The sequence below is a fragment of the Martes martes genome, assembly GCF_963455335.1.
Source record: "Martes martes genome assembly, chromosome: 11".
Classification (NCBI taxonomy): Eukaryota; Metazoa; Chordata; class Mammalia; order Carnivora; family Mustelidae; genus Martes; species Martes martes.
In genome coordinates this window covers 90,374,247-90,402,038 of record NC_137899.1, presented here as the reverse complement: position 1 = coordinate 90,402,038, position 27,792 = coordinate 90,374,247, and the positions used below count along the sequence as shown (strand labels likewise).

The 27,792-nt window shown below is 51.0% G+C and overlaps 1 protein-coding gene across 1 annotated transcript in view; it reads left to right on the top strand.

The window, feature by feature from the left end:
* Nucleotides 1-1,550: 1,550 nt before the first annotated feature.
* Nucleotides 1,551-27,792, top strand: part of WDR91 (WD repeat domain 91) — a gene marked incomplete at its 5' end in the record, with an annotated part of 28,266 nt that continues 2,024 nt past the window's right edge. The window contains 14 exons of the mRNA XM_080818096.1: nt 1,551-1,673; nt 2,865-3,044; nt 3,605-3,812; nt 5,377-5,459; nt 6,426-6,556; nt 8,079-8,244; nt 16,170-16,325; nt 17,704-17,897; nt 18,703-18,853; nt 20,547-20,641; nt 20,798-20,966; nt 22,978-23,086; nt 23,907-24,019; nt 25,219-25,416. Coding sequence (XP_080674222.1) covers nt 1,551-1,673; nt 2,865-3,044; nt 3,605-3,812; nt 5,377-5,459; nt 6,426-6,556; nt 8,079-8,244; nt 16,170-16,325; nt 17,704-17,897; nt 18,703-18,853; nt 20,547-20,641; nt 20,798-20,966; nt 22,978-23,086; nt 23,907-24,019; nt 25,219-25,416 — 2,076 coding nt within the window. The remainder of the gene's footprint in view (nt 1,674-2,864; nt 3,045-3,604; nt 3,813-5,376; nt 5,460-6,425; nt 6,557-8,078; nt 8,245-16,169; nt 16,326-17,703; nt 17,898-18,702; nt 18,854-20,546; nt 20,642-20,797; nt 20,967-22,977; nt 23,087-23,906; nt 24,020-25,218; nt 25,417-27,792) is intronic.

Below are 27,792 nucleotides of genomic sequence, written 5' to 3'. Positions count from 1 at the left end.
GGCATCCAGGACAGGACATTCCTGACAGAGGAAAAAGCTTGTGACACAGCCTGGAGGAGCTGCCTTGCATTGACCAGAAAAGCGATTGTGGCTGATTTTACAGGTTCTGCTCTGGGACTTGCCAGGGCAGGTGGAGGTGACGGAGGTGGCCGCTGGGGCTGAGCCCTGCAGGTGCCTTAGGAGAATCTAATTGGCAACACTCCTATTGGCAAAGGTCTTGGCCGTTGCTCCTTTTTGGGATTTCCCAGGCTCCCTTTCCATGATCTGACATCCCAGTCAAAGTAGGAGTTTGGTCTGGTCCTCCCACTAGTCACAGCGGTGACTCTCCTTCTGTGCCCTGTGGGTCAAGCCTGGGTGCCTGGGGGATACTGACACCTGTGAACACAGCTAAAGCAGGCAGAGGGTGAAACTCGTCTTACTGTGTCTTGCTCCCCGTTATCTTTTTGGGGCTCCCTAGTGCATATCAGACCCCCTTTGGAGTTAAATATCCATATATTTGGGTGGCAGGGTCTAGACAAAGTGGCGGTAATGATTCTATGAGTTGTACTTTGATAAACACAGAAAGCCATACCACTAGAGGGAAGAAGGGATCCAATACTGCATTTGAATGATGGGCTATTCATTGTGCTAAGTTTTTAACACAAATAATCTTGCTAAATTTTCATTACTCTGCAATGATACTCTGATATCATTGTCATTCTTTTACAGAGGAGAAATGGAAGTCTCAAAGATACTGGCTATTCCCTGCTTACAAAAATATTTATAAATATATAAAATTAGTTTGTAAGCATTTCAAACAAAAGTAAAAAAATAGGAAGTGAAAGTACCTCATAGTCTCACCTCTTAGAGAAAACAACCATAAGCGGTGAGTTGTATAATCTTCCTTAAGTTTCAAAAGGTACACACAAACGCATACACGCATACTTTTTCTTTTCTAAAGAAACTGGGACCGCAGTATACAGACTGTTCTGAAATTTGCTTTCTTTTTTCTTTTATCTTGGTTATCTTGCCTTGTAGTTGGGTAATCTAACGAAAGCAAGGCTTTTCTCTAGAACTCTGTGATGACACACCTAGTTGTGTGACTGCACACAAGTCCCTTTCCCTCTGGACTCCAGTTTCCCTTATTTGTAAAACGAGGACGCGGCACAGAGGACTCCGCGATGGAATGCCAATGAGCAGGGCACCTCACCCCCTGCCCGCCTCGTGACTATCTGGGATGGTCTCCAAGGTCCAGCCCTGCTTGACTTGGACAGCAGCCGCCGCTTTCAATAACTCAGATCACAAAGCCGGCGCCACGGACGCCTGGAGAGCCAGGCGAGCGAAGGGTAGTTCAGTCGCCCCTCCCGGAGGCTGATGCTGACGGAAGTGGCTGAGCAGGGCTAGGGGCGGGACCGGGGCGGGGCCACAGGCGCGCGGCGCGCGCTGCGTGCGGGCTGCTAGGCGGGCCGCGGCGTGACGTGCTTGGCGCCGGCGCCCGGCCCCGCCTCGCGCGGCGAGACCCCGCCTCTCCGCCTCTGCCTGCCGTGGCCGCTCACGGCGCTCGCGCAGCGATGGCGGAGGCTGTGGAGCGCACTGACGAGCTGGTCCGGGAGTATCTGCTCTTCCGCGGCTTTACGCACACGCTGCGGCAGCTGGACGCCGAGATCAAGGCGGACAAGGAGAAAGGGTTCCGGGTGAGGGGCCGGCGGGTGCGGCGCGGGCAGAGGCGGCCCCGAGGGAGACCAGAGCGGGCTCCCCCCCAGCACTGCCCTCCGGGGCGGGAGCGGCGCTGTCAGCGCGCCGGGGGGGGACCGTCGACAGCTGCGCGTCTGGCCTTCCCTTGACACGTGAGGAACTGAGGTCCTGAGAGGGGACGCGACTTGCCTGAAGTTGCCCAGCGAGTCAGGAGCATCGCTGAGGCTGGAGCCCAGGTGCCCTGACTCCTGGTCCGGGTGTCTGTCCTCCACGCCAGCCTCCAAGCAGGTGCTGGCCAACTGGCCAGGATGAAGATAAGGGTTTTAGGAGATGAGGTTGGGTAGATATTTAAGTTTGGGCAACAGAAATATTAAAAAGTTAGCTTCTGATGGCACTGGGAGCAAAGGGGTCTGCAGCCCAAAATGTTAGCTGGGTATCTTTTGGTGTTTGTTTAAAATGGCATTGTGGGGGACTTACTGGCAATTTTGTCTCCGCAGTTGAGGAAGACCTTGTACATTTTAGAACGTTATATTTCCCCTGATCAGACATGATTTTCTGTTTAGAGGTTCTTGGGATGTGTATGTGTGTGATTCGTGTGCTTGCTGAGTCTAACTGGTGTTGACAGGTGAACTGAGAGAGAGGCAATACTGTGTCCTCCGGTGTGATTTCTCACATGGAGGTGACGTCTTTGGTTGACAGTCTGAGCAGCTACCAGGATTTGGGTCAGTCAGTGCATCTCTCCCTGAGTCTAGGACTCCTGGAATGGTGGAGCTGGGAGAGGGATGATGGAAGTTGTCTCTCTGTTTTTTTGTTTTTGTTTTTTCAAATCTTAGGTCACTGAGACCAAAGAGTTGAAGTAACATTTCCAAGTTGGTTGCATAAGCCAGACACACTGATCCAAGACCTAGACTCAGGTCTCCGGCTTTGTGCTTTTACCCTTGACATTTCCATGCTTGCTACAGGGTCAAACCACATTTCTAACATCAGAAAATAACTCAAAGCTATTACATTACAATGTTTTGAACGTTTTATAGATGGCTAATTAAAAAACAAAACAAAACAAACAAACAAAAAAACCTCTAACATCAGAAGCCACAGCAAGAGGAAAAAAGCTGGATTAGCTCTGTGAAGCGATGAGAAAATTCCCTCTTGTCCTTCACCATGTTCTCCATCTCATCTTTCTCCACCAGGTGGACAAGATCGTGGACCAGCTGCAGCAGTTAATGCAGGTGTATGACTTGGCTGCCCTTCGGGATTACTGGAGTTACCTGGAACGGCGGCTCTTCAGTCGCTTGGAGGATATATATAGACCCACCATCAACAAGCTGAAAACCAGCCTGTTCCGCTTTTATCTTGTCTACACCATCCAGGTGCTTGTTCATTCCGGGATTCCTTGGAGAGAGTTCTTTGACCCTGAAATAGATTTCCTTTTTAATTTCTAGGGAGGACTCTGTGTTCCTCTGGGAAGGAGGGGAACAGTTATAGTGTGAATTATTTTTGACTGTTTTCCTACTTTTTTTCCCTTCTCATCTGTAGATCAGCTGACTTGTCTTCCTCATTCCTATTTCCTCTCTTGTTTTAAGCACATAAGCCTAGGTGGCGTTTCAAAGAATATAAGTAGCTGGGTTAAAGTTTGAGTAATAAAAATTACAGCTGACCCTGGGGGATAAGTCACTTAGATTATTTGAAAATCAACTAGGAATCAATTTTTAGGATGGCATTTATCTTCCGGGCTTCAATTTAAACCAGCTTCTTAGAAATTACGAGGAACTTGAGAAAAGTAATATCCTCTATGGCATTTGTAGATTATATTTGGCCACTTATCTGGTAGGCTGATATCTAGAGGCTCTCTTTTGTGCAGTAATGACTTATTTTAATTCTGGACTTCTGTCTCGTACCCCTTTCTGCTGCCTCCTCTTTGTCTTGGCAGACAAACAGAAATGACAAAGCTCAAGAGTTCTTTGCAAAGCAGGCCACAGAGCTCCAGAACCAGGCTGAGTGGAAGGATTGGTTTGTCCTGCCTTTCCTGCCATCCCCAGACACCAACCCCACCTTCGCTACCTACTTCTCTCGACAGTGGGCCGATACCTTCATTGTGTCCCTGCACAACTTCCTGAGTGTCCTGTTTCAGTGCATGCATATCCTCCCAGCTGCCTGGGGCTGTGGGCCTGGACTGTCCAGACAGCGTGATCAGTGGCCGCTGCTCTCGATGCAGTGCCCCAGCATCGTTGTCATGTGTTATGTGAGGGGGCTGGACAGACTGTGGTTATTTTTGTCAGCAGGCCAGGAAATCATGAATCTTCACTGTGACACCGCTGAAGCAGTAGCTGACATGCACGAGTGGGGACAGTAGTAGCAGTGAGGTCCAAGTGCCTGGCCCTGCTGGGAGCCCTCAGATAGGGCTGAGCTGGTGCAGCTGCTGCTCTTTGCAACTGGCCAGCCTGGAGAATACCCTGTCCATGCATGCCCTGTGCCCCTCAGGGTGTTACTTGCCTTGTTGAGATTAGGTAGGAGGTCAGAATACTTCTTGGGCTAGAACTTCCTTCCTGTGTTTGCGTTTGGGTCACTCTCTGACAGCTACCTCCGTGTTTCTCAACTTGCCAGAAAACAGAGTGGCTCTCAGAATATGTGTATGGATAGTTAAGAGAGGGAGAATGTAAATAAATTGTAGCCCACCAGGTTTACCATTTTGTCGTGGAAAGCCTGCATTCTTGAGGCCCAGGATATCCCCCAGTGCTCATGCCCTTTAGGCTGAAATTCTAGAGGAGGAAAAGGGAATCCGGTTTGGAGTCACTGATAAATTGGGTATTTATGGGCCCACCCACAGGTGACCATTTCAGCCTCTGGGAGGGACAGCTGGTGGAGGTAGGAAGGGTGCCCCTTCCTTGTGTGCTGTAGGTGTGAGTGTGAATTCCACTCTTGCCAGGTATAAAAGCCCCTCCTCCTCCTTGTCCCCTATTGCTTTTTATCCTGAGGGCTTTCAGGCTAGACTAGCAGGGGGCTCAGCCCAGTGGTGGTTATGACATGACCATATGGGCCCTCTATGGAAATCGGAAATGTCACTGAAGGTCTTTTCAGTGCAAGACAGTGCCCTGAAAATTAGGTCACACACATTTGAGCCACAGTTCACTTCCCCAGGACAGAGACCCTTAGCCTGCTTTGTGCTCCCCTTGACTGAAGCCGTTTAAGGTGGTGGGAAAGATGGACACCCTGACCTAGAATGATATTCAGAGCATGGCATGGGACTGTCCAGTCTGAAGAAAGTGCTCTCCTCAGTCTACACCTTTACTAGGAAGAGGTACAGTCTGGGGAGGGGCAAGCCAAGTGGCCGAGGCTTCTGCCCAGATGGTAGACCAGCTGGCCCCTGGGATCGCTTCTCACCATCGCTCCCAGCCTGCACTGGCTGGGAGGCCCACTGAGTGTGAGCTCTTTGCTGCTGGTGTTTAGGGTGAAAACACTCAGGTTTAGATTTGCGTCCTCTCTGTGGGCTGACCAGCCAGATTGGCGTGAGTGTCTGTGAGTCTCTGGAGAAAGGCCAGACCCGGCGTCAAGGGAGAGACTCCATACAGCTGTGGAGAGCCTACGGGACCAAGTCTGTCCTCTGCTCCCTATAACTCGTGTTCAGGGGTTTTGCTGCTGTGTCAAGAGTTTGGGAATGGCTTTTAATCATCGCAGGCAGGCTTTTTCTTTAACTTTGGACACCAGTTCCCGTAATCCTGAACTTCGATGCGGAATGCCAGAGGACCAACCAGGTTCAAGAAGAAAATGAAGTTCTTCGCCAGAAGGTTTGTTCTAAACACGCTTGGTTCTTGGGAAGAACTTCTGCTTTTCGTGTGTGAAATTAGGTAGTGGTGGTGGAGGGCTGATTAAAAATAGGAAAGCACTAATCTCAGATGTAAATGAGTCACCAGAGAGGCAGTATTGGAGATTTGGGGGCCGTAATAGTCTCTGGAAACCAGAGGTCAGGTTCATATTATAAGTCCCGAGTAAAGCACGAATGACATAGCAATGGTAATGAACTTTGAGAGGAAGAAGACTATGTGCTTTCCTTTGTCTCTTTTGTACCCCCAGTCCTGTATGTCCACATCTGTGTTGTTTACAACCCACGTATAATGTCATTGTTCTGCTCAGCTCCATGAGCCTGTAGTTGGGTAAAACGCTGGAGCTGGGGGGACCCACATTCTCCTTTACATTTTGTCAGAGGAGCACTTCTCTGTTGTTGAAATTAAGGCAACTGTAGGTCATATTTTCGGAAAAAGGAAGATTATAAGCTGTTTGCATTTTAGATGCGTGTGTGTATATAATTTTTTTCAGGCATAAGGTCAAAAATGCTGAACTTTGTTTAAAAAAAAAAAAAATTTATCCGTGAGACTTCCAGAGCCTGATTTTGTAGATTTTCCAAAGAGCAAAGCAGGACTGGGTGGAGCTGTTTTTCTCCATGAATTCAGGAAGAAGCAAGTCAAATGACGAAAAGAAAGAAAGTGGGATTTGTGTGTCTGACAGTTGTCGGTGTCTCACCTCAGTGTAGTCAAGGAACAGCTGCCCCCGGCCCAGTATCTCACTGGGCGGTGAGCAGAGGGTGAGGCCGGTGCCCTGAAGCTCAGGCCCGGGGCCTCCAGAGCTGAGGAAGCTGGATGTTGGACTGCTGGGTGTTGGAGGCGGCTGGGTGTTGGGCGTGTTATGTCTGCTGCTCCTTAGCGGAGGGAAGATGGGGTGAGGTCACCATCTAACTTGCCCGCACCCCGACTCAGCTTTTCGCCTTGCAAGCCGAAATCCACCGCCTGAAGAAAGAGGAGCTGCAGCCAGAGGAGGAAGAGGCCTCGGTCCAGCACAAATTGCCTCCTTATGTCTCCAACATGGACCGCCTGGGGGACTCAGAACTGTGAGTGTGTGCCTGCTTGGGGGAGGGGCAGTCCCCTCCTCTAATCTGTCCCCTGTCAACTCACCCTGACCCTCCCCCCCATTCCTGGTGACAGGGAATTGCTGTAGAGCCTCCTTGGCCCTCACTGTTCCCTCCTGAGCTTTCTTTCTTTTTTTTTTTTTTTTTAAGATTTTATTTATTTATTTGACAGACAGAGATCACAAGTAGGCAGAGAGGCAGGCAGAGAGAGCGGAGGAAGCAGGCTCCCTGCCGAGCAGAGAGCCCGATGCGGGACTCGATCCCAGGACCCTGGGATCATGACCTGAGCCGAAAGCAGAGGCTTTAACCCACTGAGCCACCCAGGTTCCCCCTCCTGAGCTTTCTAAGTAAACTCCCCTGGCTTTTAAAGCCCTCTAGCCTCTGAACCTGCCCTGAGGGAGGGGCCTGCACACCCAGATGTGCACATCTGGGTAAATAAACACAGACGCTGTCGTAAAGCCTCGGGAAGTGTGTGTGTGTATGTGTTGAAAGCAGTGCCTTGCGGGTGAAAAGGTTGGCACCCAGCAGGTTGGATGCAGTGTGTGGTGAAAGCGTGCTCCCACCCGAGGCTTTGGAGAGGTAGGCAGGTGGGGGGAGCAGCAAGCTTAGAACACAACCGGTTAGAGCAGAGGCCCCAGCTGATGAGAACAATGGTAGCAGTTGAAGACACCGAGGCTCACAGTGGTCCCACAGCTAATGACCGAATCCGTGAATCAGGATGCAAAGCCAGGCAGGCAGATTCCAGACCCACACGCGGCCAGGTGCTGTGCTGGGGGAAACTGCGCTGGTGTCTGAGCTAGCCTGGTGCAATGGAACCCCAGGGCAAGCCAAAAACAGCACTTAAAAATTTGTACTTAGGGGCGCCTGGGTGGCTCAGTTGTTAAGTGTCTGCCTGCAGCTCAGGTCATGATCCCAGAGTCCTGGGACCAAGCCCCACATTGGGCTCCCTGCTCCATGGGAAACCTATTCTCCCTCTCCCACTCCCCCTGCTTGTGTTCCCTCTCTCGCTGGGTCTCTTTGTTAAATAAATAAAATCTTTTTAAAAAAAATTTGTACTTACACTCAGTAAAAAGAAACAGGTGCAGTTAATTTTAGGACGTATTTTATTCAGCCCAGTATGTCCACGATATCGTTTCAGTGTGGGTTGAACAGAAACAAAGGACCTGTGAGCTATTTTGCACCGCTTTCCTGCTGAGGCTTGAATCCCGAGGAGTGCTGTGCTCCGCCAGCACAGGGCCGTTGGGGCTGACCGTGTGCCAGGGGCTCAGTGGCACGAGTGGCCAGGTGGCTATTGGAGCGCACGAACTGCCCTCAGAGTGCAGCGGGCATCCCCGTCGTGCCAGAGAGGCTGCAGGCTCCCCTGGGTACAGGAGGCAGTCCCAGGGATAATGCCACCTGAAAGCCGGGCCACGCCCCAGTGCCGTCCAGAGCCCAGGAGGCCTGTGCTTTGGGTCCCCTTGGGTCCCCCCTCCAGCCCTGTGACCTTGTGTGTCTGCTGGTCCAGGGCCATGGTGTGCAGCCAGAGGAACACTTCCCTGTCGCAGTCGCCTCGAGTGGGTTTCCTGTCCTCGCTGCTGCCTCAGAGTAAGAAGAGCCCCTCAAGGTTGTCACCTGCCCAGGGTCCCTCTCAGGCTCCGAGCTCAGCCAGGAAAGAGCCTCTCAGCGGTCAGGTGAGTGCAAGGCCTGCGTTTCTAACTGCCAAGAGGCTCCTGGCTTCCGAGACTGTACTTTCCGACTTTGTTTGTTCTCTTCTTAGGACTGATTTCTCTGGTATGCTGGTGAGATCCTACCTTCACATCTCACTCCCTTTCTTCCTTCCTCCCCGCCTTCTTCACACATGCAGGCAGCGCTGCGGGGCCGGGGCAGAGATAAGAGCAGAGTGGAGGCGCTGAGGCAGTGAGGAGGAAATTCACCTTGCATGGCCTCTGCCCGCCCGCTCCCCTTCCTGTCTTCGGGCCGCAGCTGCAGGTGGTGTGGGCACAGTGAGATGGGAGGCTGGTGGGTGCTGCCATCCAAGGGTCGGGCCAGGTCTCAGACCCATGTCTAATCTGGAGGGACCTCTCCCCCAACCCCCCGCCCTGTACACCGCCCGCGCTCCCATGCCAGGCCTGAAAGCTGTGACAGCCCGCAGGGGAGCCGCAGCCTGGCTGTGAGCAGTGCGCTTTGAATCTCTTCCCTTTCCCTCCTAAGTTCCTCTGAACTCATGAGCACTTGTGACTAGGTGTGGTGGCTTGAGGGTGAATTCAGGCAATTCTGGAATTTTGAATTTTTGGTGATCTAAAGCAGTGTGTAGAAAAGGAGTGAGTTAGAGTTACTTCTGAATCAGTGCATTGCTTTTACAAGCTGGGATTTACTGATTCCGCAAAGGCCTCTGGCTGTTTTTCACTTTAATAGAAGCTCGTAAGGGAATTTCTTTTATGCTAGTTCATGTCCAAAACAGCCCTGGGTCCCACTGAGGACTTTTCCTGGCAGAGTTGGTCAGAATGCATGGCTTTCAGCAGTGCCTTCCAGGGTGAAAGTTTAACAGACCCACAGCCATGCTTCCTTGCTGGGCCGAGGATCCTTGCTCTTTTAATGTATTTTTATTCGTTACAGATAAAGGCAGTCATCATAATCGCTGCCTTCCTCTCCCGCCACCCTTGGCTCGGGAACCGTTACGAGTGACACAGCAGTTTGGGGCTGCTCCCTGCAGCCGGGAAGCGGGGAGGTCTGCCCCAGGGCTGGCGGGGCTGTTTTGCTGCTGAAGCGCAGCTGCTGAGCAGGGCACTGGAGAGGGAAGAGTGCGGGCTTTGGAGGCAGGTGATGTCCTTTCAGCCTCGGCCCCTTGTTGAGCGTCCTTGCTCAGATGGCTAAAAGTCACCCTGATTTGCTTGGGACGATACAGACACGTCTTGCTTAGGGGGAGACTTCATGGAATTGGCAGACTGTGCACGCCCAGTACACTGCAGCCGCGCTGGTGGTCTTAGCGAGGGCACTGGCCTACCTGGGTCCCCGCCTCAGCTCGGAGACCCCAGGTCCCAGACATGCTCAGTGGTTCTCACCTGGCATTCAGGAGGCCTGCGGCCGTCACAGAGCCATCCTGGTGATGCCCGTGGCTGGTTTTCTGAATTCCAGTTCTGTGGAATGTAGCTGAGTAAGTTTGCCATTTGCTGTGGAGATCCCTGTCATAGTTTAATATTTTCTAAGTGTAATAGATCATGGATGGGGTGCTCGGGCTCTTGAAAAATGCATGAAATCGTGAAATTCAATTTTATTGACTTAAAATGAAAGAAAACCCGAGGATGGGTTCTTTGGGGTTAAGTCCACGGCCTTGTTCTTCACGTGTTCAGGAACTAAGTGTCACATGATGAGATGGGAATGGGGTTGGAACTTGTTTGTGTAGTTCATGTTCAAGGGATGAGGGTAAGCGTGTCATTGACAGCAAGCGGTCCTTGCCTCTAAATATATTCCAGCAGAACTTGGGTCACTGTGTGGTATGTTAACAGAGTAGAAGTAGCTCATGGAAAGGGAAATGGGACAATAGATGTCTACCACCTGAAAAATTGGGTCACTTGCGATTTTATTAATTTGTAGGACTCCACATTGATGTTTCAATTCTGAAAATAACTAGTATATTTGAGGTTCAGGAAATTCAGAACTTTATAGCTGGAGGAAGCTTAAAGATCATTTTGGCCCCCCACTTCTGTTTTGTAGAGGAGCACATCCTTTGACTGCCTCCTGTGATGTGGAGCTCACTACTTGCTAGTGTGAGGTTATTTTCCTGTTAGAAAGCTGTTTGTAGAAAAACCTCTGTATTTTTCACTTGCTGATCTTAGCTTTGCCCTTCGAGCTACATAAAGTAAGGCTTTTTGTTAGGACGCTTCCTATCTTTCCATGCTGAGTACTCTCTGTTCATTCTTCCCTCTCCCCTCCACTGGTTTCCCTTATGGCATGACTTCTACACCACTCACCATCCTGCTCTCCCTCCTGGGGCACCTTCTAATTTTTTAATTCTTCTCTCACAGTTAACCCACCAAATTTGAGTGTATAATTCAAGATGCTCTCTTACCAATACCAAATGCAGTTAGTTGTATGATTACTTCTTGTGATTTTAATGATACATTGGTTTTAACTTTTTAATGACATTGGCTTTTTAATGAGCCACCTTGCTTTGTTAGTGCCTATGAAGCACAGTCTTTTTTCCACTTCTGACACAACAGAGTTCTCTATCTTTATTATTAATGAAGAAGCAAAAGAAAAACATAGGCTGTGTTATTACATTAGCAATAAATAAAATAATCAGGCTTTCCTGTTTTAAATATTATTTATATATAACATTGTACATTTCAGTCACGTCAGCATTTTGCCCACTTGTGATGGGTCGTCACAACTGTTGGTCATTGCTCCTGAAACGTTCATGCTATTATACGTGCCACAGTATATGCTGGCGCACTCTGGGTTTTATAGGACTCTGGAGGCAAGACTTAAGAAACAAATGGAAGTGACTCGAAAACCACAGCTCCCAAGCTCCTCTGGGATCTCTGTCAGAATAGTGCCCGAGGGCACCTGCGCTGCCGGTGACCCAGCCTGAACTTGTAGTCCATCCTTCCCAACGGCCTTATGATGCCGCTCCTTTCACTCCCCCCCTCAGGAAGCTATAGGGCTGCTGGTTATTATAGAGATAACCTTTAATTGGCTGCAATGTAAGGAAAGCAAACTGCATTTTTGACTCATATCAAAGTACTTCATAGCTACTGAGACTCTGTGGGAAGAACAGCTGCCCTTGGGGCTGCTTCCATGGATTTTAACAGGCCGGAGGAAGAGGGAGCCCTCCTCCACGACTTTTGTGCTATGATTTCAAGGTGACGAGGCCCTGTCTTCTGGGTAGCTTTGTTTTACATCAGGCGAGACCAGACTGCCGGAACTTATTTCCTGCCCCATTTGGATGACTGCCTGGTAAACTCTATTCAGGCCACTGAAAATTAATTTTTCTCTCTCTCTAGAAAGAAAGGCAAAGTGAATGATAAAACACAGGTTAAAATATTTGTCCTGAACCGTAGGAGACAGGTAGATTACAGTAGAGTATGACAATGTAATTTGGACCGTTTGGAATGTTATGTGAATCTGGTAGTTAAGACTTTTATGAGGTTTGCTTTCAAAACTGTGACTTACCAGTATTACCACAGTAAACATTTATTTGAGTACAGTTGTAGCTAGACACAAGTTTACCTTAACTTACTCAAGTGTTCCGTTGGAGAGCTGCTTTCATCAGCATTATCGTTTTTTGTTCTTTTCACCCTTCTTGAGTAAATAATGAGATGAGGCTGAGGGAGAAGCTCTCTCTAAGCAGAATCTCATAGGCCACGTGGAGGCCCCTGGTTCTCCGGGCATAAACTACCCTCTCATTGTCAAGGCGGTTTTTCAGCTCCTTGTGGTGCTTTGTGTTAACACCTGTTTGAATTTTCATTTTGGGGGATGGTCCAGCCCTTACCTGAGGACCTACTGGAAACTTCCTTGCCATCTTGACTTGAAGGGAAGCGCTGCCTTTGTCCTTCTTCATGTTGTATTTTCTGTCCTGGCTGGGGAAGTGCTACGAGTGACTTGTGTGTCAGCTAGAGGGATTTCAGGCCCATCCCATGCCTCTCGCTTCCATCAATATGGGCTCATTGAATGCTTTCAAGACTTAGCACTGGAAAGGGAAGAGACACCATCTCTCAGGTGTAGCGGGTGGGCAGGGGAAGGAGAGCGTGCCACGGAGTGCCTGTCTGCCCTCTGTGGCATTCCCCACCCTCGGGGCCCAGGCTGGATCCCCCTGTGGTCCACGTACTTCCAGGGCGTGAATGTAATAGTGTATGGATCCTTTTCCCTTTTCTTCTCCAGTGTCCAGTGTAAAGATCTCTTGCTCAGGCTGATAAATCTATCACAACTGCATTATAGTTGGTCCAGGCTTTCTGAGACTTCCTCACTTGCCTGGATCCCATTATTTTGGAAAGTGGCTGTCCACCCAAGAAAGTGATCTTCCTTCTCTTCCCCACTGTGCTCGTAGCTGGCTGTGGAGTTGCCGTAGCCACGTTTAATCAGAAAACATGGCCTCTACTACTGTTGGGTTTTTTTGTTTGTCTTTTCTATTAGAATATGAGAGTTTTTAGAGATGTATCTTGGAATTTTTTTTTTTTGAGTCCTCTTTTTCTCTTGGTAAAGGTTTGTCATTTTATCTTTTAAAAAGCTGGCCATTGGGGCGCCTGGGTGGCTCAGTGGGTTAAAGCCGCTGCCTTCAGCTCAGGTCATGATCCCAGCGTCCTGGGATCGAGCCCCGCATCGGGCTTTCTGCTCCGCAGGGAGCCTGCTTCCTGCTTCCTCCCTTCTCTCTCTGCCTGCCTCTCTGCCTACTTGTGATCTGTCTGTCAAATAAATAAATAAAAATCTTTAAAAAAAAAAAATAAAATAAAAATAAAAAGCTGGCCATTAATTTTATTGCTCATTTATATTGTCTTTTTACTCTCTATTTCATTAACCTTTATTCTGACCTTCATAATTTTGGGCTTCATTTGTTTTTCTTGTTTCTTGAGGAAGTTGTTCATTTGAAATCCTTCCCTTTTCTTGATGCAGGCATTTACCGGTATGAATTTCCCTCTTCGAACTGCACTTGCTGCATCTTACCAGTTTTGGTGTGCTGTGTTTACGTTTTCATTTGTCTCAAGGTATTTTTTGGTTTCTCTTTCTGATTTCTGCTCTGATCCATTGGTTGTTCAGAAACATGTTGTTTGATCTCCACATACTTGTGAATTTTTAGATTTTCTTCTCATGATTGAGTTGTAGTTTGATACGATTGTGATGCCTGATATGTTTCCAGTCTTTTCAAGTTTATTAAGCCTTGTTTGGTGGCCTAACGTGATCTATCCTGGAAATGTTCCGTGTGCTTGTGAAGAATGTATATTCTGCTGCTTTGGGATGGAATGTTTTGTGTCTGTCTTTTAGGTCCTTCTAGTGTAAAAAGTAGTTCAAGCACAGTGTTTCCTTACTGACTTTCTGTCTGGATGGTCTCTCCATTGTTCAAAGTGGGGTATTGGAGTTCCTAACTATTAGTGCATTGCCTCCTGTTTCTCCTTGGTATTTGCTGGGTATGTTTAGGTGCTCCTGTGTCAGGTGCGTTAATACTTTCAAGTGTCATATCCTCTTACTTCGTGGACCCCTTCATCATTACATAATGACCTTCTTTGTTTCTTATCATAGTCTTTGGCTTAAAGTCTATTACGTCTGATACACATATAGCTAAGCCTGGGGAAGTCTTCTGATTTGCCTTCTTCATTAGAGATATGGGGGGAATCAGTGGATTCCTATAATGAGGGCCAGCACTGGTTTCAAGACCTCCTCGTACATCTTGACCAACTGTTACTTCTGGGTAGGTTAGAGAAGTCTTCTTGGAGTTCCTAAAACTGTGGAACCTCTTCAGTGTTCCATGAACCATGGGTTACTTCTCAGAAATGGCCAGAAGTACTGTGAGAAGGGCCTTGTCTTTGTTGTTTAGTTCTGGGAACATGACATTTCTTCTTTTCTATTCATTGTCACTTCCTTCTCTGTGCTCTTTTCATGCTGTTGCTTTCATCAGGTTTCTCGGGACATGGGGTTTGCTGTCAGATTTGGGTGGGAATTCCACCTCTGTCCAGCCCTCCCTGTGTGAGCAGTAACCTAATCTAAGCCTAACTTCCTCCTGTTAAAATAACGTCCTCATCTTTATTTTAAGGGAACATTTGTAAAGTTCTTAGCATGGTGCCTTGTATATGGTCAGCATTCAATGAGTAATCTATTTTGGTGCATTATTGTTGTAGGGTTTTTTTTTAGGTTATTTCTTTTATCTTGACTTTTAGATTGTATCTTTTATCTTGAACCCTACTTCTCCTAAAATAAGCCAGAATATAGAGTATCAAATACTTTCCCTAGAAGAAACCTCTGTTACAAGCATAAGTGGATACCCCTGAGATCACCTCAGTCAGAAAAACAGAAATAACCAGTACCGTGAAGGTCAGCTACAGTTAGGCTCCATGTGAACTCATAGTCCTTTAAAATTTCCTTTTCAACTCTTCCTATGACTCCAGGGTCCCAAGGAATCTGTGTTAATCATGTTAAGTTATTTAGTATTAACATAAAAACTAGGAAGTAGAACGGGTAGAAAGCAACAAGCACACTTCGATTGAGTTCAGTTGACTTACATCTTGTGTGCAAGTGACTTGTCAAGAGGTTGGTCTCAAACCTGAGTGGCTGTTGGCATCCAGATCCTTTCTCTAAGAGTTGTAAAATGAGGAGGGTGGGGACCATCACAGTTTGTGGGAATAAGGTTGGAAATAGCCCAGCCAGATAATCTGGAAGGATGAGGTGACATCTTTTAAAAAGGCTCTAGGGGCTCCTGGGTGGCTCAGTCACTTGAGTGTCGGACTCTTGATTTCAGCTCAGGTCGTGATCTCAGGGTCATGGGATCAAGCCCCAAGTCAGGCTCTGTGCTCAGTAGGGAGTCTCCTTGGGATTCTTTCTCTCCCTCTGCCCCTCTCCCTGTACTCACTCTCTCTTATAAATGCATCTTTAGGGGCCCCTGGCTGGCTCAGCTGGTTAAGTGACTGTCTTCAGCTCAGGTCATGATCCCAGGGTCCTGGGATCAGTCCCGCACTGGGCTCCCTGCTCAGTGGGAAGCCTGCTTCTCTCTCTGCCACTCCCCTGCTTGTGTTCCCTCTCTCACTGTGTCTGTCAAATAAATTAAAAAAAAAATATTTTAAAAAAAATGAATCAATAAATACATCTTTAAAAAAATTAAAAATGAAAAGTCTCTAGATTAAGAATCTTCTCTCCATGGAAGTGGGCGGCGGTTATTGAATTCATCTGCTGTAACTTGCTCACCTTTATCACTCCTGCCGTGAAATGGGGCCAGAAGATGCCAGTTTCTTTCCCACCTTGCTCAAAGGTCCTTGAATTTCCAATAATTTCTGTTAAGAATTTCTGGTTGCCTAGTAATCATTCCCAAATACCTCAGTATTTGTTAACATCAGCTGGCTTAGTCATATACTTGGCCCAAAACAAGAGAGGGTACTGTGTTCCTCTGTGGCTCTGGAGAGGTGACGATATGTTGCATAATTATTTTTTTTTGTATTGCCTAAACACTGAGTTGCCTGTAGCCGTTTTTGACACTTAGCGTGGGGCCTGACCCCTCTCGTAGTAGTCGCTCAGCAGGCACGGGTCTCCTGCCCCTTAGCTAGGGTTAATTGTTCTGGTTAGATGAAGGGGGGGGGGTGGTGTGTGTGTGTGTGTGTGTGTGTGTCTCTCTCTCTCTCTCTCTCTCTCTCTCTCTCTCTCTGTCTGTCTGTCTGCAGGTGAAGGGTATGGCAGGCTCAGGAGTGCTACTGCCCTACCTCTTAGAACAGGGGAGGGAAGACCAGAAAGGAGGGGGTCCAGTCTGCTCATGTTCCACTCTGGACTTTGCCCCGAGGCTGAGACGCCCAGGAGCTGTGGGGTAGAGAAGCTGCCCCCTCCCTTGGCTTCTGCCTCCCCCCGCCTTGCCCGGCTGAGGGGTCATGGCCTGGGCTCTGGCAGGAAGCCGCCCTTCACCGCTGGGTGTCTCGCTGTCTAGACCGCCAAGGGAAAGGACGCGGCGTGTGGGCCCAAAGACGGGAAGAGCCTCTTCGGCGGGCTGGCGTCCGGGGAGTCCAGCTGGTCGCAGCACCGGCAGCGGCGCCTGCAGGATCACGGCAAGGAGAGGAAGGAGCTCTTCTCTATGACTTTGCAGGTATGGCTGGGTCTTGGCGGGGCTGCCCTTGGGGGCCGTGGCTCTCGGTGGAGGGGTGCAGGGCCTGCACATACCCCTCCCAATTTCCGTGTAATGCTGTTTGCGGGTCACAGGTTCTCTGAGGCTTGGCCAGAGAGACCTGCTTCCCTTGCCTTCACCCAGAATCACCCAGCCTTGCTCAGTCCCAGGGTGCCTTCCTCCTGCGTCCCCGGCTGGAGACGCTGCCCTGACGTGCGGTGTTGTGCTGAACCCAGGCACTCGTACTCGTGGTGCTGAGCCCAGGGACTCCCCTCTCCCTGAAAATGGGACAGGGGTCTACCCTTCCTGGCCGTAAAGCTGCTTCTCTCTATGTCACCTGCTCCGGATTGAAGTGAAACACCCAAGGGATTTGCCAGCCATGTCCCCTGCCTGACCATTTATCTTCTGTCTGGGGCTCCTGGCTGATGTCAGAAGCGCTGTTGCCGCTCCCCAGCCCTGTGTGTGCCGGCGGTGTAGACCCTTGTGGCTCTGACCTCAGATGGTCCTGTTCTGACCCCGTTGGGTTAGAGACATGCCTGAGCTTAGCCGCTCCCAGAAGGCGCATGTCTGAGCTTGAGGTCTCTCTCCCTCTCTTACATTTTTGCTGTAGAGCTGTGTTTCTGTGATGCGAGGAGTACTTTGTAGAGCCTCAAGGGCTTTGGGGGTGGCGGAAGCTGCCCTGGCCTGTGCTCCCTGGCCTGGGTTATGTCAGGGGGAGTAGTAATAGTCATGGGGGCCAACACCCAGCCAAGGGGAGGCAGAGAGGATGTGTGGGTGCCTGCGGGGGCCTGACCTCGTTCCGGCTCTGCGGCTGTCCTCGTGTCTCCATCCCGATGTCTGGCCAGTCGCCTCGGTCTCATGGGATGGTGGGGCGAAGCTTCGCATCCAGCTCTGGACCTTGGGCAGGGTATTTAACCTTCTGCTTTCAATCTTAGTTTCCACAGTTATCAGATGGGGTTGATAATAGGATCCCAGACGGTTTGGGGCAGCATTAAATGAGCAAATCAAATGTAGTCATACAGCGCCTGGCCCTTACTAGGTGCTCACTGATTTTTATTGTCAGCCTGTCCTGCGTCATGTCAGCTGTGATGGGGAGGGTGCCCACGGGCCCCCGACTCCCTCAGCAGGGCCTGTGAGAGGGGGAAGGTCTCTAGACAGGGGCCACTGGCAGAGCATCTCCTGGGACAAGCTGGTGCTGCTCTTAGCATCCAGAGCTCTTTCTTCTAGAGCCTGTGGCCCTTGAGAGCCTCCCCCAGATGGCCTGGCATCCTAGCTGTCCTGCAGCAGGTCCCCAGATGTGTAGGGCTGGGACCCGGGCAGACCCCTCACAGCTGTCTTGTCCCCATTTTGCTTGTCATAGAGCGCAGAGAAGAAGGCCGAGGCTAGTGGCCCAGAGGCTGAGCCCTGCCCTGAGCTCCATGTGGAGGCACTGGAGACGCTGACGCGGGCTTCTGCAGCAGGTGCCGAGGGCGGAGGGGTCCGCCCCGAGCAGCCGTTCATTGTGCTGGGGCAGGAGGAGTACGGGGAGCACCACTCCTCCATCATGCACTGCAGGTGGGCTCAGTCCGGGGGTCCAGGGGAGGCCCTGGCAGGGAGAGTGCTGACTGGGCTGGCGGGGCTGGCTCCCTGGGAGGCCTGGCTTGTCAGGCTGTGCATGTGAAGGTGTGGCAGCAAGGAGGTCCCTTGGGGGGATGGTCCCTGATGGACCACAGTCATCCCTCCAGAGTTGGAGGAGGGCTGGACAGCTGCTCTTGGCCTGGGTAGCCTCTCTGTCCTTTCTCACTATGGAACTCTGAGTTTTAGTTTTAGTTTTAGTTTTATCTGAACTCCCTGAGACTTAATTTTAATTTGCTTTATGTTGTTTTATATATATGATTTGTGTGTGTGTGTGTGTGTGTGTGTGTGTGTGTGTGTGTATAAAATTTTCTATATGTAGTTTTGTTTTACTTTTCGGTAAACCTTCACCATGTAGAAGTTTTTAGTCATGCATGGTGAAAGCATGAGCTCTGTGAGGCCTTGTGGACTGTGGCTTGGGGAGAGTGGGGGGCTCCCTGCTGCAGGACTGTGGCTCTGGAGTCCCCCGGGAGGCACAGCTGCCCGGGCACAGGGCTGTGGGCATCTCGCCACTGCTCTGTCCCCACTGCTTCCCACACGACTCAGCGCAGAGTAGGTTCTTGCTAAGTAGTTCTTGACAGGTGACTGAATGAATACTTCTAGAAAGAGTCCACGCCCATCCTTGGAGTATAGGCAGTTTGGGAGACAGTTGAGAAGTCAGCGAGGCCATGCTCTGGGCTCCAGCTGACGAGGATGGTGGGCTCAGGCAGGCATGGTAACAGCCTCCTTCTCTCTTCTGTCTTAGAGTGGACTGCTCGGGGAGGAGGGTCGCCAGCTTGGATGTAGACGGGGTCATCAAAGTGTGGTCCTTCAACCCCATCATGCAGACCAAAGCGTCCTCCATTTCCAAGTCGCCGCTGCTGTCTCTAGAGTGGGCCACCAAGCGGGACAGGCTGGTGAGTGACGCCCGCCTTGTCGTGTCTAAGTGAGGAGCTCCCGAGGCCATCCCCCGGCGTCTGGCACCATAGGCTCAGTTGAGGCAGCCAAACCACCCCTCCCTTCTCTGTTACTAGGGTTTGGGGGGACACTCATGCAGACTGTCCTGGCAGGGGGGTTTGGTGGGGAGTGGTTCTTCCTCTCCGCCCGGGGAGACACCAGCTTGCCTCCCATTCTCCCCCGTCAGCTCCCATCATCTGTCCAGTTTCTGACAACCCACTGCGAATGTTCCCAGCTGCCCCTCCTCCTGCTGAGACACCTCCCATGGCAGGCTCCCGGGGTAACAGCTTAGGTTGGTGGGGATAGTGTCCTGCTCAGGGTCCCCACAAGTCTACTACAGTGCTATTAGTACAGTGTTCTTCCTTTTGGACTTTACTGTTTGGGAGAGGATTTGTAGTTTAGGAGGTAAAGTTGATTTATAGTGTTTTCTTTCATTGTATTCCGTTTCGAGGAGATCATACAAGGCAGCCCAAGGAGCAAACCTCATTGGCAATTATTTTTTTTAATAATTTTTGAGAACCTGCAGAATTTATCTTTATGATACTAGGATCTCAGAACTTACCCTTTACACGTATTAATCTGCCGGTGTTAATTTGAGCTCAGAATGTTGGTAATATTCCTGGGGGATATCCTCAGACCTGCTTCTGGCGCTTTCTTTTGGCAGTACCAGTTATCATCTTTGAAGCTTTTTACCTAATAAATCACAAATGCCTGGAGGCAAGGATATCCTTTTCTATTTTTTCTGGAGGCCGTAACAGGCCCAGAGTCAGAGCTTTCCCCAGAACATGTCACTGGGGCAGGGACCATTACCCTGGGAAGTGTGGCAGGTAGATGAGGAGCAAGAAGAGAGGACGGGAACTGCCGGGATTGAAAACTGGCAGAAAGGGAGGGAAGGTCAGGGGGCTTCCTTCAGTCAGTTAGCATATTTCCAGTGTATCTGAGGCGATACCTCTCTCCCAGTCCATAGATTTCTTTTGAAGTTTTGCTTCTGTTCAAGATCATCTCTGATGTCTTCATGTCATTTTTTTTTGAAGATTTTATTTATTTATTTATTTGACACACACACAGAGAGAGAGAGAGAGAGAGACAGCGAGAGCAGGAACACAAGGAGGGGGAGTGGGAGAGGGAGAAGCAGGCTTCCTGCTGAGCAGGGAGCCTGATGCAGGACTCGATCCCAGGACCCTGGGATCATGACCTGAGCTGAGGGCAGATGCTTAACTACTGAGCCACCCAGGTCCCCCTCTTCATGTAATTTTTGTTTTTTTTTGTTTTTTTTTTTAATTTATTTATTTGTTAGAGAGAGAGAGCGAGCGAGCACAGGCAGACAGAGTGGTAGGCAGAGGCAGAGGGAGAAGCAGGCTCCCCACAGAGCAAGGAGCCCGATGTGGGACTCGATCCCAGGACGCGGGGATCATGACCTGAGCCGAAGGCAGCTGCTTAACCAACTGAGCCACCCAGGCGTCCCTCTTCATGTAATTTTTGAATGAGGCCCATGTTAGCCAGATTTCTCCCGAGTGTGTGGGGGTGGGCGGAGGCAGGGCCTCACCCTGCAGCTTGCCCAGACCCGCACCTCACAGGAGTGGGCCTGGCCCCGCAGCAGTCTTCCCTGACCAGGCCTGAGCTGTCCTTTGCATCCCCCGCCCCTTCTTCCAGCTCTTGCTGGGCAGTGGTGTGGGGACGGTGCGTCTCTATGACACAGAAGCCAAGAAGAATCTCTGTGAGATCAACATCAACGACGATATGCCCAGGTGAGTGGGAGGCCGCGGCCCACACCCGCCGTGCTCTGCGGGGCTGGTTCTGCGCTGGGCCTTCTGCCCCATCCCCGTAGCAGGACCCGCCTCAGAGCTGAAGCCTGACTTCTCTGGGGGAGGCGCAATGCTGACCCGGCCCCACGTGTATTGCAGAATCCTGTCGCTTGCCTGCAGCCCCAACGGGGCCTCTTTCGTCTGTTCGGCCGCCGCTCCGAGCCTCGCTGCCCAGGTGGACTTCTCGGCTCCAGATATTGGCAGCAAGGGTACTAACCAGGTTCCCGGCAAGCTGCTGCTGTGGGACACGAAAACCATGAAGCAGCAGGTGCCGGCCCCGCCCCTGGGGATCTCCTCGGGTCTGTGTGGGGTCGCGCTCCTGGGGTAGCCCTGTGTGTCAGTTTCCTGGTCCTTCTGACGAGCCTCGTCCTCTCTTTGCTTTGGTCTCCTCAGATTTCAGTAGGTGAAGCAGGTTCAGAGTTGAAGGGCTGGAGTAGTCACACTCCAGCTAGTCAGGCCGGGGGCAACTGGCGTCATCCAGTAGAGGGCCAAAGACATCGAAGTCCCACACAGCCTATCAGAGGGTGCTTGTGGTTTATTAAAAAATTTTTAAATTTTATTTTGTTTATATTGAAAGACTTAAAAAAAAATTTTTTTTTTGAGCAGTTCTGGTTCACATCCAAATTGGGAGGAGGGTCCAGAGATCTCCCATTTACCCCCTGCTCGCGCCCTCCGCCCAGCCGAGCGGCACTCTCTTTATAACAGAGGCCCCCTCACACTCCCAGTCTGTCTTTGGGCCCAGTCTTCGTGTCGTACACTGTCTAGGTCCCGACAAATGGGTGAGGACGCGTGTGTACCATTATGGTGCCACATGGGCCGTTTTCACTAAAAGCAGCCTGAAGGTGCTGTGTGCTCCTGTTCCTCCCCTCTGCCCCTCAGACCTTGGCACCCGCCGATCTTTCTAGTGTCTCCATAGTTTTGCTTTTTCTATCACATCGTGTAGTTGGGATCTCACAGCGTGGTCCCGTTTACGTCTTTCACTTTGTCTTATGCAGTCAAACACCTTGTTTTTTAGAAGACAAGTGGAGTCTCTGACTCCCTGTTAATGTAGTGACGCATAAAGGTGCCAACAGCAGCCGGAAGGAGTGGGGACACGTGCAGGTTCCTGAGAAGCGACAGCCGGGCGAAAGCTGGCTCAGGAGCCAAGGACCACCCACCCACCGTGGCAGGCGCTTGCCGCAGTGACCCTAAGCGCCCAGAGAGAGAGATGAGGTGTAAATGCACACATTTAGAAGGCACTGATGTTTCTTACTGAGATTAGTTTCGGGGCACAAATGTGGTGTGGCCCTTGCATTCAACAGTTGGGTTCCCGAGGCCACTGGACGCCGGGAAGTGTCCCTGTCCTATAGATGGGCCGTTTGTGCCTCCCTGCACCTGTCTGTAGAGATGGGGTGCATTCCCCTCTGGGGGTCTCCCCGGGGCACAGGGATCAGGCCCACCCTGGAATTCTTGCCCACCGTGCCCGGCCACGTCTGTTCTCCTCCCGAGTTTCCTTGTCTCGGCAAATGTGCCCCACTGTGAAACTGCGTGCCCTTCCGGAGCCACCCTCCTCCCTCACCCTGCAGAGCCCGTGGGCAGACACCATCCGCTCCACCTGCAAACCGTTTCCATTCTGCCCACTTCTCTGCGGTTCCAGGGACACGCCCTAAACTGGGTCTCAAGTGCCCCTCGTAGGACACCGCACGACCTCCTGCGGTGGGGCCCTGACCTGCTGCAGGGAACGACAGACCCCGGAGCCTGTTCCTCCAGATTTCTGGTCCACACTCCCGCAGGGCCCCTGCCGTCGGCCCTCCCCACTGCTCCAGCCACCGAGTGTGTCCTGTGGCTGCAGGCCCTCCCCGGGCACTGTCCCCTGCGTGCTGTCCCCTCCCAGTCGTGGTGTTCTCCCCGCCTGGCCCAGCATACATCTGTCCTCCAGCCACTGTCAGTGCTTTCCCTCGTACGGCTTAGTTAGATCCTTCATCTTTCTCTTTGCCTCAAAGACACTTAGAGTAGTTTTATGTTTCCTTGTTATCTTTGAAGTTTTAATGAAATACTGAGTACATACAAAAGAATCTTGCAATCAGAGGTGTGCAGTATAGTGGGAAGAGAAGCTGTCACATGAGCACCTAGGTATGGTCACAGTTGGAAACTGGAACCTTCCGGCACTTTCCATGCTCTCGTGTGCCCTTCCAAATCTTGGTCCTCTTTCCCTTTTCAGACAAGAATTTGTCTTGAATATTGAGTTGTTATTCTTCTACAGTTTCAAATTTAGTTGTATTTTTTGTTTTTTTAACTAGCTCCAGTTCTCTCTGGACCCCGAGCCCATTGCCATCAACTGCACAGCTTTCAATCACAACGGGAACCTGCTGGTCACGGGGGCAGCTGATGGTGTCATCCGGCTGTTCGGTAAGCAGCTGTGCTTGTGGCTGTCTGGTCCCCTCCTTTAGTGGCCCAGAGAGGAGAGTTGCATTTTTGCTGGCTGGACTAGAAGCTATTGCAGAAGCCCACCCAATTCAGGATGCTCGAAATAGAGCTTAACTTTGGTCCAAGTCGGCTCTTTTCCAAACCTCTGTAATCAGCCCCCTTGCACATGGTTGGTGTCCGTGGGCCTGGGAGTGGTGGGGCTTAGCAGTCCTTGAGTGTGGCGCTGTGTGGTCCGAGTCCTGTGGCTGGAGTGAGATCCAGGAGGGCACATGAGAATAATGGCGTGCCTTCTGCTGAGGGTGGCTGGTGCCTTCTCCTGGTAAGAGCATTAGACCGGTGTGCAGTGGAGTTATCGGGCGCATTGTTGGAAGAGCCCCATGCAGGCCCGCCCCGGGAGACTGGAGTCTGGGAGGGAATGAGGGACCGAGTCTAGCAGAGCTCCCAGGCGCCCTATGGGACCTTATAGAGGCCTCCTAGGAAGCATTTGTTTGTCTCCCTAGACTTGTGTGCCTCCCAGATGAGCTCAGGCTCCGGCCATGGATTCCTGAACCTCGTGTTTGACCCAGGGAGAAAAGCTTCAATTTCAGAATTGTTGAATCGCTGCTTAATACACCGGAGGAGAGAATTAGTGCACTGAGAGAGCTTTTTGGCAGGGCTCAGCTCTGAGATGCCTGTAGGCTCCAGGAGACCCTCCACCTCCAGAACAGTTCCAGCCCTTTGGGAGGAGGACAAGAGGCACCTGTCATGGGCGGATCCTTCCCGGGGCCCTGGCGGGGGTCTCAGCGGCATCTCGTTCCCCCAGATATGCAGCAGCACGAGTGCGCCATGAGCTGGAAGGCCCACTGCGGGGAGGTCTACTCGGTGGAGTTCAGTTACGACGAGAACACCGTGTACAGCATCGGCGAGGACGGGAAGGTAGGCGGGAGCCGGATTTTGACCCAGAACCCTTCTTCCTTTGGCTTGAGATTCCAGAGGGCAGCAGAATAGCATGAGGGCTGAGGTGAACCCTGCCCGGGCCCTTCACAGGCTCTCTGACCTTGGGGCCCCTCTCCGCCTCAGCAGGCCATCCATACAAGTGGGCAGTCATAGTCACCGGTCTTGGGACCATTGTGAGGTCTGAACAGGGGTAGTGGGAGTCGGCGATGAGGAAAGGGGAGAGCCCAGCCTCCCTGCAAGTTGTAGCGGAAGTGACTCTTCCTGCTCTGGGTAGATGAGGGGTTCAGATTAGGGCCCAGGTTGAGCTGGCCGAGGTCATCAGGGGTCACAGCACGGTGTGTAGAGTTGGTTCCTAGAGGCTGTGTGGCTAGGCCTGAGCGGAGTCAGAAAGCCCAGATAGAAAAAGATAAAAAGTGAAGATAAGTGCCCCCTTGTGCATTCTTTCTGGAAGGACACGTTCGGATCCAGGAAAGGGAGCTGGGGCTGGGAGGCAGCAGGAGAGGAGAGAGGGAGACTTGGTTTTCAGGTATACCCACCTGTACCCTTGGATTTTGTACCATGTACCTGTATTCCTCGCTGAAAACTGTAATTTCAAAGTAAATTCTGCATTTGGAAACTATGGGGAGGGATTTTTAAGATAAAGCTTGACTTCCTATTTATTTGAGTACGGTTCTCAGTGAAGAGGTGGTCACACAGCTTGTCCATGGTGTAGACTAAAGGATTATGTACACCACAGGCCGTGAAGCTAGTTTATAACGGTTCTGCTCATGTTCAATTGATTACACTGCTGAGGCGGTGGGAAGATAATTGGAATTATCCTCTCTTCTAAGTCGGAAGAACTCAGCTGGGTTCTAACCTTAGAAACAACAACAGTAGTAATAATAACGATCATGTGGCGCATCCCCCCTGTTTGAGAGATGGGAATCCATAATCCATACGCGGGCTGTTGCCCACCCTTTCCCTCTCCTGGAGTCAGGCCAGAGAGAGTTCAGGCTCTGCTGTGAAGTTGCAGGCTCTTTCTGAGATGTTCTTTTCTTAAAAAAATGTTTGAATTGTGTTGGGAAAAGACGGACCAAGGGGTCACCGCACTGCCTCTCCTGGTGGCCTGTCGGCTCCCCCACATCTGACCCGGGCCCCGGTGGCTGAGCGAGGCCTCAGCCTGTGCTTCCTGGTTGCAGTTCATCCAGTGGGACATCCACAGGAGTGGCCTGAAGGTGTCCGAGGACAGCCTCCCCGCCGACGCCACCGGCCCCTTTGTGCTGTCGGGTTACAGCGGCTACAAGCAGGTTCAAGTGCCCCGGGGCCGGCTCTTCGCTTTTGACTCCGAGGGAAATTACATGCTGACGTGTTCTGCCACAGGGGGCGTCATCTACAAGGTACCTGGTGGGGGCAGGGGGCCTCTCCGGGTGGGCAGAGAGGTTCCTCCCTGGAGGTGTGGGCCAGGGCCAAGCCGGCTGCATGTGCAGAAGACTCTGACCCAGGGGGGATGGTGCCTGTGGCCTCGTGGCTGCAGGCCGGGCAGGGGGGCCGATCCCCAGCTCAGGGGTGGAGACAGGACGGACACGTTTGTCTTTTTCTCCGCTTGTCCATTTGCTGTCATTTGACAAGATTCTGGCCCTCCTCTGCTTTTGTTCCTTGGGCATAATATCTATGAGAGAAAATGTGAAGAAGCAGAAGCGTTGGGAAGTGTGTTGGTTTGGGGGGAATGCGCCGCACACGGGCAAGTGCTTCCGTCGTCTGCTTCAGTGACTCCAATCTGGTGTGGGCTTATTAGCTTCCTGGAGGTCCCCTGGTCACAGACATTACAGCCCATGCCCAGGGTGGAAATCTGGGGGTGTGGCTCATCACACCAGCATGGAAGTCATCCACGTGGGGTTTGTGCCTCAGTTTATGTGCTTGTTTCAGTTCTCGTGACTGAGCTTCTCTGGTTCATGTACTTTTTTGTACAACTGTCTGCAATGATAAACCTCATCTATTTTACTATTACCAGACAGACTAGTGATGGGGATTTGAGTTGTAGTCAAAGCATGTTTGTTTTTTATTTTTTTAAAAGATTTTATTTTTTTGTTGAAGAGTGTTCGTGTGCACATGCATGAGCAGTGGGGCAGGGGCAGAGGGAGAAGCAGACTCCCCGCTGAGCAGGGAGCCTGAGGTGGCTCTATCCCAGGACCCTGGGATCATGACCTGAGCTGAAGTCAGCTACTTCACTGACTGAGCCACCCAGGTGCTCCTAAGCATATGTTTTTGGTAACTACACAAACCAGTTCTTAGCCTCCGTGGTAACTCTTTGCCTAATGGTAGTATTTATATAGTGTGTAGGCATGGAGTCACAAGAACATTCTCTGCCCGGGGGCTCTCCGTGCCCCCGTTTCCCTGGCTCATGGGTCGGTGGACAGCACGTGCTCTGGACAGCAGCTGTGTGCAGGTGTCGGGCGAAGCAGTGTGAGCACGCACGGGAGGGTGCGATCCTGCTGTCGTGGGGCTCACACTCAGGACCAGCAGGGACAGGGCAGGGTTCTGAGCAGAGGAAGCTGGGCAGGGGCTGGGCCCTCAGGGGAGACCCCTGCAGGGTGGGGGCTGGTCCATGGATCTGAGGCCTTCAGAGGAGCAGGAGGTGGGGAGGCCAGCGAGTAAGTGAGGCTGGCCTTGGTGTCCCACGGGGATAGAGGCAAGTGAGAGCGCTGGAATGGGGGAGGAAGGCGTCTAGACTGTTGGTCCGGAGTGTGGCACCACGGGTGATCCAGGCTTACCATCACTGAGGCTCCCCTTTTCCACAGATGATGATGCATTAATGGCTCTTCCCTTCTCAAAATTGGCTCTGTAATTTCTTGTAATTGCTATTAGAAGATGCTATGAAAAGCTTTCTGTCTGCAAGCCTAATTGTATTTTATTATTTAAAAACTGAGTTTGTTAGCCTGTACTTCGCTCTATGTATGATTTTTTGTGTGTTGTGTGTGCGTTTGTGTATTTTTAATCATGAGCCTCGTCACTTGTTATTTGTCCCCAGTCAGCCTTTGTCATCTGTTCCAGTCAGCCTTTGTCATTTGTCTGAAGGGCCTCCTCCTCTCCTGTCCTCTTGCAGCTGGCTGGGGATGAGAAGGTTCTGGAATTCCATTTAAGCCAGGGTGGCTTCTGCGGGCTGACAATTTGCTGTCAGATTTGCTCTATAACCATTTAATGGCTTGGAAGATTTCCCTCTGTATAATTTTTTTTTGAAGATTTTATTTATTATTTATTTGACAGGCAGAGATCACAAGTAGGCAGAGAGAGAGAGAGAGAAGTGGAAGCAGGCTCCCTGCTGAGCAGAGAGCCCGATGTGGGGCTCAATCCCAGGACCCTGGGATCATGACCTGAGCCGAAGGCAGAGGCTTTAACCCACTGAGCCACCCAGGCACCCCCGCTCTGTATAATTTTTGAAATGCCAGTTATAGGGTCTAATTTCTTAAGGAATATAATGAACTTTAGATCCACTTTTTATAATCTTTAAACGATCTATGATTTTTTTTAAGATGTTTTCTCCACGAGGGCCCATACTTCTGTTTCCTACTCATGGGTGTTTTCTTTTGCTGGATTGATTGTTATTAACTGTGCTCCTGGCTTCCCCTTCCTTGTTCCCTTCTGACTGTCCTCGCTGTGGACTGAGTCCCGGGAGGCTGGTGCTGCTGGGCGAGGGAGAGCCCTGCTCACACATCCTCAGGGTGGCCAGTGTAGCACTGTGCCGGCTGCTGCCAGAGAGGACCCACAGCCTGCCC